Source organism: Lates calcarifer, linkage group LG15, assembly GCF_001640805.2.
Source record: "Lates calcarifer isolate ASB-BC8 linkage group LG15, TLL_Latcal_v3, whole genome shotgun sequence".
Taxonomy (NCBI): Eukaryota; Metazoa; Chordata; class Actinopteri; family Centropomidae; genus Lates; species Lates calcarifer.
In genome coordinates, this window is record NC_066847.1 from 18,640,443 (window position 1) to 18,663,205 (window position 22,763).

Genomic DNA, 22,763 nt, shown 5'->3' on the forward strand with positions numbered 1-22,763 from the left:
TGTATGTATGTGTGTGTACGTGTGTGTGTTTGAAACTGCATGGACGTTACCTTTTCCGTCTGTGCGGCTCTATAATCCGAATCAGCTCCACATGTTATCCAGGTTTTGTGTGTGTGTTTGTATGTGTGAGTGTTTAGCACAGATCTTGCCCCAGGTGTTTCTCCTTGTGTTGGGCCAGCAGGGGGGTGAGGGGGTGGGGTTGTGTGTTTGTGGTGAAACCTGTCCTACTCCCCTCCACACACACACGTCCCCACTCACATCAAAAGGAGGCAGATGTAGGTCAGTGTCAAAAAACCAGAGTTGCAGAAATTCCAATCCCACAATATCCTCTTAGGCTTCTATAGATGAAGAAAACCTGGAAAATCCGGAATTACTCACTCAATCCCAGTGCGGTATTCCGAAATAGAGACCTCACTTTGAAAAAAAATCCAAGAATCCACTTTGCTTGAAATCCTATTTATGGCATTTTGATATGATTTCCTCATGGCTGTATTCAGCGTCTGTCTATGTGTCAAACAGTTCAGTCAAGGGAGAATTAGAATACTGGAGTCGGCGGCGATCTTCACCTCCCCTCCCCACCTCCTCTCCCCCCCCCCCCCCCCTTCGCTCACTCCCTCTCTCCTTTTTTTTTTCCCTCCCCACTTGCTCATACAACTCTGTCTCTGCTACTCTTAGTTATTCATCTGGCTCTTTGGCTTTCTCTTCTATTACTTCATTCTTTCACACACTCAGTTTCTTCCCTCCTCTTTCTCTCATTCCTCACTTCCCAGAGTGATTTCACGGGGTGTGTTACAGCCTCTCTACACTCTACAGAGTGTGACCCATGTCTGTTCTCCCACATTGAGTTAGTCGTTCACTGGTGACCTTGGAGGGAGGTGCAGAAAAGGAGGTTTGGGAGTAAGCTGGAGAGATGGAGGGATGGCTTGAAACCTGAAAAAGAAGAGAAACATGGAGAGTGTAAAGAGAATGAACTGTGTGCACTGTAAATGTGTTCCATTAATGTTCTTTTTACTCTGTGTGTCCACTCACATAAATGACACAGCCATTCCATCGAGTCCATTATCACTTTTTGTCCCATCCCATCCCCCTTTTTCTCCTCCACCCATCTGACCTCCTCTTCCCTTTGGATATCTACACCCATCCCTCATTCCACAACTTCTGATTTCAGTCCTACAGTCCTCCCTTACGGCCTCATAAAACCCCCCTCTCCACTTTGACACCCCCCATTTTTTCTCCTCCCGTCTCCGCACTCCCTCCTTTCTCACCTGTCTGTCAAACAGAATCAATAGTTCTGAGGCCCTCTTAACGTTTCTCAGCAGGCTGCACTGGCTTGTTCTTACACACACAAACACTCAGGAGAGCACAAGCACATGCACACACACACAGTCATGCAGCACATTCACGCATGCTTGTACACACACACACAGCCTCTGCATCTCTCTTGCTCTTTCAGTCACACACACACACACACACACATAGCCTAATGAAACAACTGGGCTATTGATCAGTGCAATGAATGTCAGACAGTTCAAAAGTCGTCACCCCCCCCCCCCCCAAACTCCACCCCCACACACTCCGGCCTGTCAGTCAAACTCCAAAAGCCAACACCTTTAAGAAGACAATCTCATTATCTTGCTCTAAAGCTGTGCACTCACTGTGTGTGTGTGTTTCTTTGTGAGAGTGTTCCTTGGAGTGTGTATCTGTACATTCATGCAGCAGCACCTCTGCCAGATTTTGTTTCCCTCCTGAATTCAATTGAATATCCTTGATTCATTTTTTTCCTTTTCATTCCTGTTTTATCTGTGTCTTCTCCTCTAATGTTCACTTTGCTACTTCAGAAGCACATTACAGACATTATGAGTCTTTATTTATACATTTTTTAAAGTTTTCTTCACTTTCATTCATCCTTATGCAATATGTCTTTTCCTCTTTTTTGCCTTCCCCTAGATAAAAAGGTGGAATTACTAACCTTGTTTTCCGGATCATTCCACCGCGACTCTTGGAGCCGTCACATCTCTCTGTCTCCGTGGCTCACTCTCTATCTCAGCTCCGTGGAAAAACACCCATCTCTCTCTCTCTCTCTCTCTCCCCTCTCCTCTCTATCTCTATCTCTCTCTGTCTAACCCCCCCCCCCCTCCCGTTGGTCGTCCCCTCACTCGGTCTCGACAGCTGCAGCGCTCTGTCTGCCTCCTCTGTCGCTCTTCCGTCAGGCTGTAGGCTGATTGAATTTTAAGTCATGTTAATCCCACAGAACAGGTACTGAATGAAGGAGGGGACACAGCAAAAAAGAAGGGAGAGAGAGAGAGAGAAAATAACAGAATGCAGGGAGTAAGCTGGCTTGTATTTTTAGAAACCTCCTCTCTCCTTCAGGGAGGTTTTCTCCATTTTTTTTCCTTTTACTTGTCCTGCCTCCGGTCAGCCACTTCTCCTCTTCATCTGTCCATTTATCCTCCTCTTAATCCTCTTGCCTTTTTCTTAATTTTTATTGGCTGTCTCTGTCCTTATCTGTCGGAGAAGAGTGTGTGATTCGCAATGAAGAGCAGATGAGAGGACTGCGATCTGTCTCCGGCAGCGGCAAGCGTCGGACTGAGAGAGAGAGAGAGAGAGAGAGAGTGTGTGCTCGTGAGAGAGCGAGCGAGTGAGAGAGGCATGAAGATGAGGAGCAGGAGAGAAGGAGGGTGGTGGGGAGGCAAGGTGTAGAGGAGAATGAAGGAGGAGGAGGAAAGAGGAGGTGAAAGAGGGAATGATGTAGGAGGAGTAAGAGGAAAGTTTAGAAGAGATGAGGAATTGGAGGGAAGAGAAGAGCAGAGAATGAAGAAGGAGGAGAGGAGTAGTATTGAGGTATATTTTACTCCACTACTTGACACCTGGAGTTACTAGTTACTTGTCAGATTAAGATTTTACATGCAAAGCATAAGTTAGAAAATACTGACACAATGGTATGAATGTGCAATCAAACAGGATATAAAACAGTTGAAGTAGCTCCAGCTATAGCTTGACTGGCTGCAAATTTAAAATGCAGCTTAAATTAATTTAATGGAAAGACTAGCAATACTGCATGTTTCTAATAGCCAACAAATCCCAGAAAAAGACTGAAATCAACAATGACCTCCTACTACCAATTACTGTTCTTGTAGCCAAATCCTGATACAGTTTATTCTTCTCTGCCATAGACCTGCCTTGTTCTCCAAAAACTATTAAAAATGCATCAAGGAGCTATAGCTTTATACTGGGTGACATGTTCATTACAATGAACAAGGACAGTTCCATTCATTTTAAATCAGTTCCGCATACACTGTCCTGGTGCCGTAAATACTCACTAGTGCAGCGAATGTGGATTAATCTGCAGCTGCAAGTAGTTCCCCACAAATAAAGTATTTACTCCTGTTTGAGTAATATTTACTAAAAACTGCAGCCCTGAGCTGTTTTAGTGAGCCCTTTTCAAATATAAAGCAAATCATTTTGGACAGCTTTTCAAGATTTAAATCTTCAGTTGGAGGAAATGGCCTTGCGGGTTGAGTACGGGTAGACCTGCCAGTGAAGTGCAAATGAGTGCATTGTTGGTTTTAGCCTTTTCACAGGATTTGTTGACCGTAGACAATACACAGAATGCAGGTGTCAGTATGCCTCAAACAAACTATTTTGTGCAAACTGAGTGAGCTAAGAGGAGACTGACATGCAGTGAACTGTACAGAATGAGATAATAGTGCAAGTCTTTGGACTTTATTTCAGCATTCATGGAGCACGCAAAAAATAACAAAAGTAGTTCTGTAACTTTTCACCTTCGCACACCTGGCCAATCACTTCATGAGGTGGGCTGGTTGGATTGTTTTTATTTTTTTCTATTTTTCTTAACGTCAGCCTTATGTAGTAATAACACACTAGACGTGGACATTCTGTATAATGTATACTTTTAGGTTATAAGTAATACTTAATTACTTGAGTCAAGTTTTGAATGGTGGATTTCCACTTGTAAGAGTACTTTTACATAGCGGTATTACCACTTTTACTTCAGTAAAGATCTTAGCATTTATACAACCCCAGACTGAGGGTTGGGGGTGGGGTTGGTGATAAAAGTCGGCGGGTTTGACAAGAGGAAGTGAAGCCCACAGTGCCTCAAGCAACTCTGGGTCAGACCAGGATGATGGGGGGGGGGGGTGATTAAGAGAGAGTGAACACGAGGCGATGTGTGAGGAAAGAGAGGTAGAGAAGAGAGAGGAGGCCAAGGATCTCTGGGGGGGTAAGGGAGATAAGTGAGGAAGAGAGGGGTTAGAGAGGGATGGAAGTGAGGAGTGGATGGAGTGATAGCATGGCGATAGGAACAAGTGTAGCTGATACGACTTCAAACGGTGGTCGAGTGCTTGATTTCCCCGCTGTGCCAATAGCTGCTGGAAATAGTCGTTTAATGGAAACCGTCTGGGTGTGAGTGTGTGTGTCGGTGTGTGTCCCACTACTAAGGCAGAACGTATAACATCAGAGGTATTTCTGGATGCTGGAATTAAGTTGTTTCCAACATTCACACACGTGCAGATCCGTTTTGTCAACACAATCATGCACTACAGACGAAACATCAGAAAGATGGGGATGAAAGATGGTAAAAAAAAAAAGGGTAGGGACAGAGATTTGGTTGTTTTATGGATGAACTGGTGTTTTATGTACCTCAGTTTCCACCCAGGAGGTGATTTTTGTCCTTTATTCACTCCTCCATCTTCTAAATATTTCTCTATCTGTACCAACCCTTCCCTGTTTATCTCTACCTATAGTATTTACCTCTCATCCCACTTTCATGCATCTCCATTTTTCAATCTTGAATTAATTTTTACCCCTTGCTTTCTCCCTCTTAACTGTCACTCCATTACAGTCCTGCTGTGGGCTAGTGTATTTTTAACCTAGTAAGCCAGACCTCCCTCAAAGCAAGGTCCAGCAAGGAGAAGTTTGATATATCATTTCACCCAATCGTATCTCGTTTACAGCGCTCTGCTTTTATGGCTCGTTGATTCACAATTAATCAAACCTCTAGTGGTTTGGCACCCAGTCCTCTCGTCAGGGAGAGTGACCTTGCTGCATGAAATAAACTAACATGACCTACTGCTGGGTGATGGATGAAGTGAGTTCACCAGTCAGGAGAAAATCTCATTACTGACCGAGTTGCTGGCATATAAGGCATTTTTCCACCACTCAAATTCAGGGCAAGTCACAAGCTGTGCACCTGTGAATTATTTAAATTTCTTATCATAGAAATTACAAGCAACCAGAAATCTGTAGGGCAAAGGTCAAAGATTTTGTGTCCACAGGACATTCTTGCAACCACAGATCAATCAAGTATACGTAAAATGCACAGGGAAAAGTCTCTTTCTCCTTAAGACTGAGAACTAAGCAGAGAGATTGGCAGGATCTTTTTTAGTTCATTCTGAGTAATGCTGCACTTAATCAGAAAGAGGCCAGACCTGTTCTGGTTTGGTCAAGCCAAATTAGCCCTCAAAGTGAAAGCAGTTGCAGGGGAGTCGGCCTACTGACCCAGGGCTGAATGAATCCATCGTTTTTTGTTTTTTTTTAATTGCAAATTGGTTCACTGGTCAACTCACCGGAGGTTTCAACAAACTGGAAACATCTCTGTGTCAAGTATTTATGTGGCTCACTTGGATGCTCGTTAACATTTTACACCATGGCTTTTTTCACATGGTGTCACAGATAGTCATACGTTTGTTTAATATAGTATGGCTTTTAAAGTCTTTTGATCTTTACTCTGACACACTGGAATTGAATTTAAACAAAGACCATTGGATTAAAGTGCTGATTTTTAAGGGGAGATATGTACAGCAAAGATGTTAACAATATACTGTCATCTCCCTCCAACACCATTATAGCCAAGATTTAACTATTTAAAAGTACCCTATGGAGTTTTTGACCTCTAGCACAATGGGGCACTTTTTTCATTTTTCATGAGTGGGATCCCATTTTGTCTCATGCATCCTCATGAAGACAAACATACGTGCACATGAAGGGCATGCTGGTGACAGACTATAGTCCTGCCAATGGTTTCGCTCTATTCCACTGATCCACAGGTGGCAGTCATGCATCAAGAAATGCAGTATATGCCAGCAGGATGTAAACAATAAAGGATTTGAAATACTAAAAAAATCAATTTTGCAAACATTTTATGAGTATAAACATAACTTATATTTTGTTAAAAGAAAATTCCACAGGCCGCCTTTAACCTCATAGTCATTGCTTCATTTTATTCATTTATTTTTTCCTATTTATGCAACATATATAGTGGGAACAGATTTTTTGAGCACACTTAAAAAACTGGAAGGAAACAGCTGAGGTAGTATTTTTCTGAATGTTGCCTAGCATAGGTATTTGCCACTAACAGGCAGGAAAGCGACAGGTATGGCAGAAAAGTGTGCTGCTTAAATCAAAAGATGGAACCTCGACAGCAGCTGAGGAACACATCCATGCCAGCAGCAAGAGTATACTTTTGTATGAGCGAAAGAGAGGGGGAAAGAAAGAGAATGGGGAAAAAAAAAATGGGTAGACACCAAGATGATTGAGTAATTTTACATCTTTGGGTTGAATTAAAAAACAGCCTACATGAACCAAGTTTACACCTCTTCTCCACTTAATGTTTATCTGTCATTTGACTGGTTTGTCATCAAGTGAGGACAAATTATTTGTGAGTATAAATGAGTCACTGTGAGTTTGTGAGACACTGTGGCTAAATATAGGCAACACTGGAGCACACAAAAACAAATGCACTCAGTGAGTGCCTGTGCACACAAACATGTCACACATAATCACCAGTGTGTCAAATGCTTCCATTCACACACACCCACACACTCACCAAAACTTCACACATGGACACACAAAAAACATGCATTTCATCCAATCTATTTGAGAGCACTGCAGACTGTGATTGAACATACACACTCACGTAAAGATTTGTGCAACTGTGTGATTGCGCACAAAAACACACCATAGTATCACACAAATCAGCACATTTACAGCACGCACTGCAGTTAGACACACACCTCTCACAAGGCTAAATGAAACAAGCACACTCACACACTTGCTCAGCTGTGATGTCAGAGGTAAATGGTGTGGAGGTTTAGATCGAAGGGCAGATCCCTCTCTATTTGTCTCAATCTAGGGATAATGAGAGACAAGGTCAGCCACACATGCACACACACACACAACAACCACACAACTCCGCCTTCTAATTTTGCTCTTAGAGCCGTTTGCATGTCATTGTGGTTTTTATTTATTTCCCCTGCATTAGTAATAGTTTCTCCAAATGATTTCCCGGTTACTACTGGCAGACCATTTTACCAGCCATGGGCAGCAGTCAATGAGGTATGAGAAGAACATGCTGGCCTCATTTGTCTATATTGCTTTAAGTGTAAATCCTTGACAAATACACTCAGGCATAAAGACACAGGGCAGAAATAGCTTCAGGGATATGTTGGATAGAAAAAAAAAATCAAACATACAAGCGAAATGTTTCCAAGAGTGAGTTGCTTTAATGCTTTCTGTGCTGCTGGAGTTTACAGTGGAAATAACAACCAATGGATAAGAAGCAACTAATAAAACTGTCTTGTGTGCAGGGCTACATAAATGGATCTGTACAGAAATGCAATGAGCTGTTAGAAAAAGGCTGTTAAATGTCGAAACACAAAGCTGGTGAGAGGTGCCAATGAAAAAACTGCAAATGAGATTTGCTTGTTGATTGTTTCCCCTGAAATAAGCTGCACTTTAGAAAAGCAGGGATTAGTGTCTGTGCAAGTATTAAGAGAAAGAAAGAGAAAAAAGTACACTGACAGATTTACAGTAAATGCATATAATTATCAGATTACAGCTGATAAACAGTGAATAACTAGTCCAGTGACTCTTTTATGACTTTCATATTGAAGTGCTCCTTTGATACTGCTGTTTCTGTGCTTTGATTTTTCCAAATGAAATATAGAAGAAGAATCTACCACTCTGTAAATTGCACAAAAAGTTTGTTTGTAGCCTAGAGAGTGCTTGTCAAGACAATGCACTGAAAGAGCAGACTCAAGTGTCTCACCAGCTGATATGTTTGGCATGTGTTGTCAAGCAGTTGGAATGCCATGTGTTGAAAAACGCTGTTTAAAACTCAAACTGAGAGTCAGATTAAGGTGTTTACATGACTGAAATGCCCTTGAATAATGCAAGTAAAATTGCACATAGCCTACTGTGATTAAGCTTATTCTGACTGAGAATAATTGCATTAACAGAGCGTGTTGTTTACGTGGGATCCACCTCAGTCACATTACAGCTGCAATCGCATTATGTGTGTTATTGTGTGTGCAAGTAAACAGCTAATAGACCTTTCTTACACTAGGACATTTTCACTTGTTAAATGCATGTGTAACTAATACCATTAATAAATAACTGCATTCCCTTTAGTTGTACTTTAGTTTTGCTCATGCTGGCTCACTAGTATGACTTACTGGCACGACTAAATGGAACGGAGCCATGTTTCACCTTTGCTTTCCCTGCTGTTAAGGATTATAAAGGTCTGTAACTTTGCAAGTCATTGCTGCCAGACAGCCATTTCAGCACCATGGCCAGTGCACATGAGCTGTATTATGTCTCACACGCACACACACAGAGTAGCAGGAGGAGGATCAGGAGCCCTGATGAAAGAGCATTAAAAAACAAATGTGAAAACCATAGATACTGACTAGAAAATTACAGATCACAGGCAACTATGATAAGGCTATAAAAATATTCAAATAAATAATGCATGATGTTCTGTGCTGAGAAAATCTAGACAGTTATAGTACATTCTGTAAATAAGAGGCAGCTGTTAGTCATTTTGTGTTCTGGGCTCCCCTAGTCTCTGAAAATAGAGACTATGGGTGTTTTAGCATTAAAGTCATCATGCTGAGCCATAGATAGAAGGGAATAATTAATATGATCTTATTGGTTGAGTAAACATTTCTATTTTGGTTAGGTTTCTAAATAGAAGTCCAGCTATCTTTGCTCAATACCATTAGTGTGGATACATGGATGAATCACCTTTTGACTACTGACAGTAGTCATCAATAGAGAGAGCCCATTAGATGAGATGCATTAGTTTGACAGAACTGTATGTTGAGACTTGGGCCATTATAATGATGGTAAATGGAAACTGGTTGAATTATATTCTCTACTAACATCATACAGAATGTGAGAAGGGAGAGGCACTCTGCATTACTTTGATCTCTAATAAGCAACATGTGACTCACTGAATCCTGTTTTGCATGGCTTTTTTTTGTTGGTTGTCACCTAAGGTAACCCTGAGGTAATTATTCAGGAAAGTTAACTAAGGAAAATAAGCAGATATAAGCAGAACCTGGTTTTTATTTTATTACAGTGGCATGGCATTTTTATTGAAAATAACCATGTAATTAGTGGAGAATTCATTTCTTAATTTCTACTAAGTGCACAATAAAATATGAGGTGTTGTGTCACAGACTGTGATGGGAATGTGTTAACTGGAAAAAGAAATCTAGCTTTAACTTCTAGGAATTGTGTTATTATTGCTTACCAAGAATATACCAGACAAATATTCTACCTGATTTACTGGTATCCATTTCTAACTTAATTTAGCTTTCTGCCACTTTCAAATGTGCAGTCAGCACTCACTAATTAGACTCGCAAAGGGTTGTTTGGTACATAGCAAGAGTATTTCTGTACGACTTGATACTGAAGGTCACGACTTAGGAATTCATCTCTTGCATTAGAGATGCTGTTTATTTCCCCAGTTTCTTTGTAGTCTAATTCAATGCCCTTTTGTGCACTGCACCTTTAGGGTTTATGTACTTTTGGTCCACTGTTTTTTTATTACACCTCAATTGATTTCTGTCTTTATTTCACTACTCCTCAGACTATTTGAACCACATAAACAGTCTCATACATAAAACCAGACTGCTACTGCATGTTAGTCTTGCGGAAATACCATTGCCTCGGGAACTCTTTAAACTATGACTCAGGATCCACAATGAGTCACAGCCACTGAAGGGGGGACAACAGGTAGAAGTAATGTGATGTCAAAGCTAAGCAATCTGATAATGGTGATACTACAGACCATATATAAACCTGTAATGAGATAAAAGTAAGGCTTAAGGCTGATGATGTTGTGGATCATGGTTAATGTGATGCTTAACTACAGCTAACATGAACCTGTAAATTAGAATTACCATTGCTTTTAGTGTGGACAGTTGAAATTTAGCTTTGATATAATGAAGTGACTTTTAAGGAAGGAAGTAAAAGCATGTTGTTGCATGTAGTCAGAAATGAGATACATTTAGGTGTTATCCAACCCCGGGTCTCCATACACCATGTGGCCTCACAGCAAGACTATGAATTTTATCTTTCATTCCTGAACTAAAAACATTGTCAAAAAATCGAATCTATCCCAGCATGATGTCAGTTTGTTCATTATTAATACTCCAGTGGCTGGAGTTGGTGAGTTAACATTCATAGCACATCGATCAAACCTGCTGTTGAGCTGGTGGTAGAGGAGATATTAAATTACATCGACCCTCAAACAAAAATTATGTCTCACGACTGACAGGTCAGTCAACAAGTGTCCACTGACATGAGTAACAGTCGACCAAAAGAAGTGCCATTAGAACTTGCTATCATCAAAATCCACTGCCTGAAGCTTATCTGCTGACTATAATTGGAAATACTGGACTAAAATGATTCAGCATGTACATTCAAATGAAATTCATCATACTGCCAATAGTTTGGAGCCTGAAAAGTGCTCTTCTTGCTTTTAAGGGTAATCTGTTTTCTGGTTCTCCTTTTTGGCTTTAATACCTGCAGGTGGTGAGAGCACTGTAGTCAAGAGTTTAATACAGCTGGTAACCCAACAGTTGAATCCAAAAAGTGATTAGAAACCAGTCCTTTAAACACACTAACGTTCAGTATTGCTGTGTTAAAAAGGGCCATAAGTGTTGCTCACATAACTTACATGTTTACTCTGCCTACTGGAGGTGCTCTGCTGCCCACAATTAAAATGAACTGGAACCATCCTTTAAAATTAGCAGGTGCTATTATTGTCTCTAGAAATGCACTCTCCCATTTACCATCTGTTGGAAACCCATGCCATAAAACAATGTATAATAGACCTGTTTTGTTTTTTTTTGGTAGAATATCCGCTTATACTATAATTTTAGACCAAAAAGGCTCCGGTTCTACTTTTGGTCTGTGTCTGTGAGATAGTGGTAGTAATAGGGTTTACTGAGCTGAGGTCCCAGAGTGAAACTATTCCCAATGTTTTCCCCCGCCTCTAAAAGGTTGAAGATCCCCTGCTGCTTTGTTATTTCAAAACTCTCAGAAGAGACACCGATTTTCAAAAATGTCAGACCAACGATGGAGGATACGTTGTTGCATGCTAAGAAAAAGGTGTAATTGTAGTTAAAAAATTAGAAACAAAATGCCAGAATTTAATTGAGGTGTTTGAGACCATGTTTTAATGCATTATATTATCAGTACTGAATGCATAATACCAAAAACATACACATACACAATTCTGTTTGATTTCCTCTACTTTTTGCAACACACCAAGGGTGAGATGATCATTCACAAGTTCTAGTATAATTAACACAGAAGACCAAACACCTGCTGATAGAGTCTAAGACGACACACTCTGTGGGTTTGGAGTACATCACGAGTTGTTTAATGCGTCACAAGCCTGCTGCTTAAGGATTCCCAAAATACCACTAAGTAGCAATCTGTTTTAATAAGCTTGTGTCTTAGGGTCTCTGAAAGAGTCTAAGAAGGCCCTCTTTTAGCTAGTTCAGCACCCCATTCGTTGATACCAGATGAGTCTGAGTCACACTGTTTAAGGAAAACACGTCACATATTAGTAATGGCTCCTGGTCATGTTACCCCCCCAGTAGTACAGAACCTCTAATCTTACATGGTTATTTTGAAAATATTTTAAAATCAGTCATTATGCTTCAGTCATTTTGTGGTAAGTAAAGCATTCAGTGAGTTATTACGCCTGTGACAAGAAATTTACCTTTGTTGTATCTACTTTCCCTTACCCTGCCTCATCATCTCATCTTCTGGTTCAGCTTGTAATTTCCTGCATTTTCCCTGGAGAAGAGTGTGAACTTTAGCAACCCCTGTAAATCGGCTGGTATTGACATGTAAGTGGATAGAGCTATAGTTAAAGTTCAGAGCACTTGAGAAAAACTGTCAGTCCCTTTAACTCAAAATGGCATATTTTGTAGCTGCAAAGCATTTGACTCTTAAACTGCTGTAAACTGAGAACATGACAAATCAGCTAGCGCCTTTACTGTAAAAGTATTCTCTGGAAGGTGTTGAACGCCGGGATAAATTGGAGAGCCTAGAGCTTCATGCTTTAAATCTTAAAAATGTTGTTCTTCTATTGAACACTGTAGTTATGCTAGAGATATCTTTACAACAGTACAATAGCTGTTGCATTTCCCCAGTGGCAGGCTTTGTCAAGGATGTCTGGCAAGTTCAGCACCATGGTCAGCAGCAATTTCAGCACCATGGCCAGCGTCCACTCACAGACAGGCAACTGAAACACACTGTAATGAGAATGTTCTCACATTACTGAGCTGGAAATAGTCCAGCGTGGTCCATGTCTGACATATCTTGAAGCTTTAATATTACTTCTCTTCCTTCCTCCTGTTCCTTTGCATAGTTTTATTTAGTCTTTCCAAAATAAGGGATCACAGCTGGATTCACATGGCCTGTGTTTCTTTAAACCTCAGGTAAACAAATGCAGAGACACACGTGAAACTGTCATCCTAGAAAGAGATAGGCTTTGTCAATTTATTTATTCATATTTTGTCAGTATTCTTCATATTCTATGAGATTATTTACAATGGAAATATTTCTGTCCACAGCTCCCCTGATGAAATGCAAGGTGAAAATTGCTCTGCCATGGAGCGGTGATAGGAGTTATTACTGGAAAGATCACCAATCAGATTTTTTATTTCACTGAGATAAAAGCCCTGTGGCAAATGTCAAACACTGATTCCAGATTTAATTTTTAGGTGCGGCCATGAACTAGTCATGTACAAATCTGTTGTAAAACAGGGGTGTAGTGTGTGTGTGTGTGTGTGTGTGTGTGTGTGTGTGTGTGTGTGTGTGTGTGTGTGTGTGTGTGTGTGTGTGTGTGTAAGAGAGACACTAAGTATTCAGACCACAGTTGGTTTTCCTTTGGCAGTCAAAACATTTTCAAAGTGTGTTTCACGGTTGTAAAGGCCACAGGAAATTGAAAAAAAAATGTTTGGCATGGTGAATAGTCAGTAGCTATTTTGGGGAAGAGGACAAGAAGTGAGATGTAAAGAGAAAATTAGAGGGCAGAAAACCTGCATAGAGAATTAAGGCGTGCCCTTGGAGTTAAAGAAGAAATTTAGAAAGAAATGTAGTCACAGTTGTTTGTTATATCTGCACAGAATGTGATCATCAGTGCTGTCGCCTTGACCCAGCCATGCTTTCTTTGGACACAAAAACAGATGCAATCACACACAGATCAGGCAGGACGCAAAGACAAGAGTGTAAACACACACAGTGTCTGGCCTGCTGTCCCTCTAACTAACCAATCAACGGACTGCGGCAGAGTCATTAATGGCCAACTGAGACCAAAACATCTCAGCAGCAGGTCACTGAGTCTGTTTGTGTGTGTGAATTTTTTTTTCACCCTTTATCCACATGTGATTGTGCACTTGTTGTTCATGTGTGCTTTAAGCCTTAAGAACATCTTCCATCAGAAATATTTGCTTGAGTTTGTTCCTGCTTTTGGGTAGCTGTAAAAGATAAGTGTGTGTGTGTGTGTGTGTGTGTGTGTGTGTGTGTGTGTGTGTGTGTGTGTGTGTGTGAGAGAGAGAGAGAGAGAGAGAGCAAGAATTTATTTTGGGTATGTCATGCCTGCTTGAGTAAATTTGTAGCTGATATGAGTGTGAGAGGTCCCCTACATGTCTGTGTGAGTGTGTGTACATTCACTCTTTGGGCTGTGCGTGTGTTGATCTTGTTTATGTGTCCGGGCCAGTGGTTAGGGTGTGACGGATGGGGATAGGGGAGACAGAGGAGGAGAGGAGAGAAAAGACGAATGACCTGACAGCTCCCCTATTCAACTCCTAATCACTGAGGGAGCGTGGAGGCTGTGTGTGACAGAGGGAGGCAGTGTTTGTGCTGGGAGAAGACGGAGATCAGGGGTGTGTGTTGCACATTTGTATGTAATGCTGAGCACAGCTGAAAATTTTTCAAAATCTAAAATGCACCTGTACTGTCTTGATACTCAGTTTTTGTATCTTGATTTGCATAAGGCAACATTTGCCTCTAGAAACGAACAAAATTGAACTGACAGAGGCAATATACAGTATTACGTGTGTATATTTTAGAGAAGTAGTATTTGCACTAGAAAATTTAGACCGAAGTGGTGTCAGTCCAGATGCTTTTTGCAGAGGTGAGTCTGTACTGTGTGTTTGAAGCTGGTAAAAGATGCTGAGGGCCTGATCTCTACCAGGAGCAAAAGAACATCCTTGTTTACAGAGGACCTTTGGGTGAGGGTGGATCCAGGTGAGCTGTGGATCAGAGACACCCTGCCTCAACCTGCCTCAACACAGGATTTCACCAAGCATGTTCTTGGCTTTATAAGCCTATCTCAGGATTTGAAACCTAACGTAAGCCAATGGATGGAGTGCAGGAGTAGATTCACATCCTGAGTTGTTCCTTGTTTTGTTATCTTTGCCACACTGATGTATCAGTGTGGGTTTTGTAGAGCCTCCATTTTCTTGGTTTCTCCTGTTGTTTTTAAGCTCTGGTGGTAGGTGGTTAGGGTGTTCCTTTATTTTTTGTTGCCTTTCTAGTTAACATTGTTTTGTTTATGTTGATATAAAGAAAATAGTGGGGGGTCTCCCTGTTTTCCTCATCCTTTCCTTAGGCTGTTGTCCTGACATTGATAGTTGTGGGAGTAAAGAGGATTGCATAGCAAAGAGTTCACATTAGAGTAAGTGAAAGGGGCTGGCTTGACTTCAGGCTTGAATGTGAAATATAGCTTGGGTTTATATCAGCAAAAGCCAAAGTGATGCGCTTACAGGAATGCATAATTCCTTAAAATATGATGAAATGTTAATTGCGGGTTTAAATGCATACATTACAACCAGAAATTGATTTGATATGTGAAACCTCCTTCAGGCTATAGCCAATTTGGAGTATTTATGCACAGTCCTTTTTGTCTTAACATTAGTGAGAAGGCTTCTTTGCATGGTGAACAAATGTCTTCCGTAGGTAGAAATGTTCATGTGCAGAGCAGCTCCAAAGGTATTTGGGCTTTCATTTCTTTGCTGCTTTAGAGCTATAAAATATTTCATTACACAGAAACATAGGAGCAGTCTGGACAGTAACACCTGTTTTGTTTTTGTTTTTCCATCACTCCAATGACTTGCCTGCTTTGCATTGTAAAAATTACATCCCAGTGAAGACAGATTGCAGACAATGAGATCACATAAAATAGCAGGTGATATCCAAAGATATCCAGACTGCATATTACTGTCAGTTATAAATTCTGTCTATATTAGCAACATTTGAATGTTGGATGACAACTGAAGTGCATCACTAATTATTATTAGTGATATTATAGTGATAGTATTTATTTGATGAGTTAATTTTTCTAGTCTAACTTAAATATAAAGTGAGACAAGTTCTTTCAGTTTCCTGAAGCCAGCAGATGTCCTGCAACAGTAACTGTTTAAAGGTGGTGCTGTGTTGAGCTGACTTGTGTTTGCAGTTGAGTCAACAGCCTAGGACATCAATACTTAGTTCACTATGTTGCTTTGGCAATCACCAGTAAAGCTGATTGCAACAAGAGCAGTAACGACCAGCTGTGTGCAGAGTAGCAATAAAACAGACCTTTCTGGTGATAAACCAAGGGCTGTTAGAATAAATGTGAGAAAAGACACAACCAAATGTCATTTTGTAGTGGGAGGGAATAAAGTACACGTGATTCTGGTTTGCATCAAAAATATGCAATGACTTCTGATACTGAGCCTTGCATCTGAGTTCAATTGCTGGCTATTAGAAAGAGTGTGGGTGTATGTAAACTAGAGCCTGTGTGAGCATTAATTCACATTTGGACATGTTTACTTTCCCACAAAAACTAATCGTATTCAAAAGTGTGTGTGTGTATGTGTGTGTGTGTGTATGTGTGTGTATGTGTGTGTGTGTGCGCAAGCGAAAAGCATTTGGGAGCAGGAGCCACAATCATCACTGGCAAGAAAGTGTGTGTGTGTGTGTGTGTGTGTGTGTGTGTGTGTGTGTTTTGCATGCTGTGCACATAGCACTGAGAGCTGTAGACTTGTTACAGGGCATCCAAATCAGGGAAGGGCCTCTGTTGAGTGTGTGTGTGTGTGATATCACAGAGAGCAGGATGAAGACTGAGAGAAATTTATGACGAGTTACTGAGCGGTGGAGAGAGAGAGACCAAAGTGTGTGTGCGTGTGTGTGTGTGGGCCTTTTTAGAGTGTGTGTTTCACATCATTAGGGGAAAGAGCGGGGGACTGTATGTATGTGTGTTAGTGTGTGTGGTAGCCACAGGCATACAGAGCAGCCTGATAATGAACACATTGATCTGGTACAGAGGAAAAGGACAAACCTCCATGTATTAATGGTGTCTCTATCTTCCCTCTCCATTATTTCTGGGTCTGTCATTAATAGCAGCTGCTTGTTCTGTTTGCTTCTCATTCCATGCCTCTGTCTCTCCACATTTGTATTTTATTTATACCTTTTGGTTGCTTTTTCCTTTACTTACTCTCACTCATTAAGTTTGTTTACACATATAAATTATAGATGAAGATGACATCAAACAGAAAAATGAGGTAAAATACCAAACTTGTGCAGGTGAAACCTCTAAATGCCCCAAGGCCCAGTAAAAAAAAATAAAAAAAAACTCTCCTCCAAAGAAACAAATAACAAATATAAATTAAAACTTTTTCCTCTTTCATTTTCACATTTTTCACTTTTTTGTTGGAGTTTTTTATGCTTCTTTTCACTATTTGACCTTGTCTCTTTGTGATTATGTGGTGCAAATACAGAAAATATATTCTATACAAATGAAATACTGTGTTTTCACTCAGGTGGTACTGTTGCTCCAAAATGTAATCTACCAGCTTTATGTTACCATCCTAAAAGACCAGTTCAGCAGTTTGGGAAATATGCTTATTTGCCTTCTTACTGAAAGTTAGATGAGAAGACCGATACCACTCTCATGCCTGCCCAATAAATGTGATGTTACCACTAGTAGCTGGTTAGCTTAGTATAGCATAAAGTTGGGAAAACAGCTGGCCTGGTTCTGTCCAAAGGTACCAGTATTTGCCTGTCACTTCTTTACACATTGGATCAGATTGACAAACAAGATATAAAGTGTTAATTAGTGTGTTTTAGGGCCGAAGCGGACAAGCTGTGAGCATTTCTCCATTTTTTTAATGCTCAGCTCAGCTTTTAGTTACTCTAGAGATGTGAGAATGGTATTAATCCTCTCAACCAACTCTCGGCAAAAAAGTGGATGTATTTACCTATTCTTTCAAATGCTTTAGAAAATAAGTCAGATTCTTTAGCCAACAATGTGTTTGTGGTATAAAGTCTTTTTAAACCTAACTAACTGTATTTCCAGCCTTAATTTGGCCATCCTTAAGTCAGAGCTCTGATTTTTTATTTATTTATTTTTTTTGAAGGAAAATGTACAGTGAAACAATATCCAGTTTTAGTTATATGTTATGTAGCCATATGCTATAAATTGAAGAAAAGATTATGTCCACAGGTTTCTGAAATCTTATTGCAGTTATAACATTCGGCAGAAATCCCTTTTTGTTTTGGTCCACAGCTTGTAGCCCAAGGCTTGGCAGTGTAGCACATCCATGTGAATCCCTCGGCTCTCTTCTCTTTCTCCTCTCCGGCTCCCCTCCCTGTGGCACAAGTCTGAGAATACAGTGTCATTTTGTGTGTGTGCATGTGTACCTCAGAAAGTGAAATCCTCTCTTCCCATCCTTGGGCATGTGAATGTCTGGAAAAAAGCACACAATTTGGTCTCTCAATTTCAGTTTCTCAATGTTACAGGTGCTGTATTGGTCGTATATATTGACAAAGCGGAAGATATCTCTTCTGATGTAATGCGTCTTCTCTGGAATTCGATTTTTCTTTGTCAACTGCAAAATACATAAATTATATATATTGTTGTCATCTCTTTGTTATCTTCTCTCTCCTCCTAAGAAGAAACCTGAATGTAAATGACTCTTGCTCTCACCCTCTGCTTGAGTTCGTACTGTATGCATCTCATTTTGGCTTTATTTGTCGTCATCTGACCACATTGATCTCCCAACTACACCGCCCACCCCCCCACCTCCCTTAGTGCTGGTAATGAGGTGTATATCTGTGTGGTTTGTTTATTGCCTGACTCCCTTCTCCCAATTACGGAATTCCTGAGTGATTGTGCAACAGCAATTATTTCAAGTCACTCTGGGTTTGATTGTCAGGTAAATGCCCAAATTATGGCTGTAAATTCTGTCCATCTGTGGATTATGTTTCATGTGCATATACTTACACACATTGGTACAAAGATACAAAATGCCTGCATGTGTGACAGAGAGCTCTATCGATGTAGATAATGAGGTGAATGTTACATTTTTGGGCTTAGAAGGGGCTGCAATACCCAATACCCTGGATGTCCTCAGGGATTCGGTTTCCCTCTTGGTTCTGAGCTCTGGTTTTGTGTGTTTCTGTATTTGTAAATAAAAGGGATGCTTGGAGGCTGGTTCATGAGTGGCAGAGGTTTTCTTCTTTTTAATGGCCCACTTAAATCTCTAACATTTTAAGTCATATACAAAGACATTTTTAGCAAACTTTGAGAAAGAATCTTTTCACACAGTTTACCTTCCTTCACTCTCCCTTGGGGACATTAAACAGCTCTAAATACGTCTGAAGCAGCTCCAAGAATATATTAACATATTTCACTCAATCGCTCCAACTAACACTGCCTCTCTCCCTTTTTCTGCTTTTCTTTCTATTCCCCTCCCCCCCCGTTCCTCTTTCCTGTCAATCTCCCCCCTGTTTGCCCCACTCCTCCACCACCACCACCACTTCTTTCTCCGCCTCTTACAACAATTCAAAGCAGTCTCCCCACATTAAGACAGGCTTACAAGAGTGAAGAAAAATTAGCAACAAATCAAGTAATGAAATTAACTCCAACAATTACATCTCTTTCCCCTCTCTTCTTTCTCATTCACTCTCCCTCTCTTTGTTAATTTCGAGAGCTTAATTGGCGTGATAATACTTTTGAGGCAAACAAACAACAACAAAATAGAAATGGAATGTAATTACTTTCAACAGTTGACTTTCTCATTCTGCTCAGCATGTGTGTGTGTCTGTCTATTGGAGCTGACGTGCAATGGCACTGTGTTTGTGTGTTTGTCTGTAGGTCTGCTTTGTGTGTATTTTCACAAATGTCTGTTTAACACAGCAGTCTTAAGTGAGATGCTTTCTTCTCTATACAATGTCTTTTCTTCTTTAGTGTTTATATTTACATTAGTTTGTGCAAGAAGTGTTTCACAAGCCTTTTTTTTCACAAGTGCTCATTTAAGAAGATCACAGAATAAAAGTCCCCTCCACTGTTTGTCTGTCTCGCCCTCTCTAGACCAACATCCCGTTTCTCCAGAATGTTCTGTCCAACCACCAGTTCCTCCACTCCACAGTGGACACCCAGTTCATCGATGAGAACCAGGAACTCTTCAATCTCAAACCCACTCAGAACCGAGCCCAGAAGCTACTGCACTACCTGGGTCAGTGGATAAACAATGCAAACAAAAACTCAGTTGACATTTTCTAAGATAATCTGCCACATATCAAACACTGTGACATTACAGTGGTGTATCTGAGTATTTTATATTCAATAGTGAGTTCAGTCTGTTGCTGGTTTCAAACTGATGTTTTAGTACTAGGCCTATAAAAGCAGCAATTATAAGGCTAATTGCTGAGCAACCACCTAACTGCAAAGGAGCTATGACTTCATGATTGTCTCTGAGGGTTCCACAGTTTTCCACTCAGCTTTTAACCAGAAAGTAGAATACTGCGTCTAACAGCTGAGCCTGACTATGGTAATTTCAGTGAGGGGAAATGTAAAGCATATCATGGAGCAGTTAACAAAATAAGAGTGACAGACTGCTGAGCTAATTTGCTTATGATTTTAAAATTCAGACCAGGGTTCTATGACCCAAGGTTTAAACATAGGACAAGAGAACAGTACCACAGACACACATACATAATGCATGGTGTAATTAAAATCACAGTGTATTCAGAATAACCAGGGTAAATCATCTCAGTCATCTACTAAGACTTACATGAAAGCAGAAAAAGCTCAAACATTACAAAAAAGAGAGAAAGAGAAAAGAGTAGAATCTGGGAATCCAATATACTTAACACCCTTAACTCACAAATATGGGAGGACACAACTAAGGAAAACCTTGATCTATAAACATGGGGCCATAATCCTTAATAGCCTCAGGGCTGCTGTTGTTTTTTTTGTTTGTTTGTTTTTCTTTTCTTACTCATGTTACAGGACTGCAACTGACTTTTTTCTATTTTTTATGTTCTTATGTAGGTCATGTGATGGTAAACGGACCAACCACACCCATCCCGGTCAAGGCTAAGCCCTCCTCCACAGACCCTGTTGTCCCTCCTGTCACCATGGGTATGTCAATCATGTGCCACTAGAAACTGTTATTGAACTGTAACAGAACCACAATGATGTCACAATGCATCATCCTTATTTCATTTATTACATTTGAACTAATTTAGCAAGGCACTGCCACTGCAAGGGTGAGGGATTTCATTTCCCCAGGGCCACCACTGCTAAAAATGTAAACACTTGTGGATCCGTAGGGCACTTTGGATAAAAGCATCCACGGAGTGACAAATGGGCTGTCGAACAGTCTGATAGCTGTAGGCAGAAAGGCCTTCCTAAATGGCTCAGTTTAGCACTCGGGGAGGAAAAGGGTTTTGGCCCAGAGTGCTCTGCTGAGCTGTGAGTACAGCAGTAAGAGGGTGCAGCTCATTGTTTGTGAAGGGAGAAGTTCTTTGCTTCTCACCCTGCTCTGCACCAGCACCCCTGGAGTCTCACAGGAAAGACCAACGGCCAAGCTCGGCTCTTTGATGAGCTCGCTGAGCCGCTTAGAGTTTCTCAGTCAAGCTCTGTGTCCCCCTCCCTTCTCCCTACTAACTATAGCGTCTTAGTGAGTTTGTAGGCTGGAATATTGATGAAATACTCATTTTAAAATCATGATTAGATGTGCTCAGTTTTACAATAAAATGTGTTTTTTGAAAAAAGCATAAAAATATCTTGAAAAATTGGCTTATTTCACTTGATGTCACAGCCTGTCTCTGTGGTCGTTTTGCAATGATGCACTTTTTGTCCTTTCTCACAACGCTCCCAGGTTTATTTTTGTCAGGGGTGCAAACTGGCATGAATTTATGCAGCTGCTCCTTTTGACAGCAACAAAATAGTCAGTTGTATCAATCTGACATGTTTATCAGCACCCTGTTCTGCCTCAGCACATACCACAGCATGCCCGGTAAACACGAATTTATAACAAAATAATGTGAATAATATGAATCATAATCAGGCATAACTAATCAAATCTGACATCTAAAAACCGTGCACAGTGGAACGGAATTGAGTAGAATAGGACAGAATAATCTGCAGCGTTTGTGTACGTCTGCATGTGAGTGTGTTTGTCTGTGCTTACCCACTACTTGTCTACTTATGCAAATCTTACGTTGAAAGCTATCATTTCCCGCCCCTCTTGTTGCAGGAAAGCAAACACACACATGCATCTACACTTGAAAATCACACACTTACAGTATGGACAAACTGGGCAGGTACTCTATAGGTAGACACCCTTTGCGTACACGCCCCCATTTACCTATAGTAAGCAACCGATGAGGTAGTTGTATGCAGCACAGGCACGCACAGATGCATACCTAAAGCCTAGTAATGAGATTTGTAATGTGCTTATATCCTTTCTTTCATTCAACGGAGGGATTGAGAGAAGAGAGGGATTAGGCCTGTATTATCACACTCTGTGGAGGGAGGGATGGAGGGAGGGACGGGGCATGGAAGGAGAAAGAGGTTATAAAAGGAGAACAGAGAGGGTTTGGGCAGTGTATAATCCCCATATGTGGAGAAAATGGTCAGGTAGACATAGTGGGAGGCAGGCAGGGAGATATTGATAGATAAATGATTGAGATAGATGGGGACATAGAGAATGGCAAACAGAGTAGGAAGGACTATCACCGTGTACCACCCACAGAAAAGAGAAGAACAAAGATCAGAATGACATTGTCGTATCTCAAAACATCACTTCTGAAGATAAGGAGAAAGAGGAGGAATCATGAGAAAAGCTATTTTTGAGGAGTTCCCTGCACACCAAGCAGACAAGGGAAGAAAATTATTCCAGGGCAAGGATGTCCTGACAGAACCTGTTAAGTACTCAGAGGCCATTATTTTCTAATTAGGATTTGTAGTCTGAAACGTTCCCTCTAAAGGCTGATTGCTGGTGGTTCATCGATGGTGTATAAGTACACCTTGTTCCAATTATTGTCTGGATTTATTTAATGGAGGACATCTAAAGGTTAATCACCAGATGCCTCAGAGCAGGCTTTAGGAAGAATGACTAATAAAAATGACAGACCACTTTCCCCTTCCCAGTTGTGCTCTGTAT

At 40.7% G+C, this 22,763-nt stretch overlaps 2 protein-coding genes across 3 annotated transcripts in view; one reads left to right on the top strand and one right to left on the bottom strand.

Moving 5' to 3' along the window:
* The window catches only part of LOC108893179 (leucine-rich repeat and fibronectin type-III domain-containing protein 4), a 39,262-nt gene extending 38,666 nt beyond the window's left edge, over positions 1–596 (bottom strand). Inside the window, exon 1 of the mRNA XM_018691041.2 lies at positions 51–596. The gene's annotated coding sequence lies outside the window, so the exon portion shown is untranslated. The remainder of the gene's footprint in view (positions 1–50) is intronic.
* LOC108893161 (pyruvate carboxylase, mitochondrial) overlaps positions 1–22,763 on the top strand; it is a 261,450-nt gene that overhangs the window by 185,271 nt on the left and 53,416 nt on the right. For both annotated transcript variants that reach the window (XM_018691027.2, XM_018691021.2), the window contains exons 13-14: positions 19,682–19,826; positions 20,645–20,734. In XM_018691027.2, the coding sequence (XP_018546543.1) occupies positions 19,682–19,826; positions 20,645–20,734 (235 nt within the window). The remainder of the gene's footprint in view (positions 1–19,681; positions 19,827–20,644; positions 20,735–22,763) is intronic.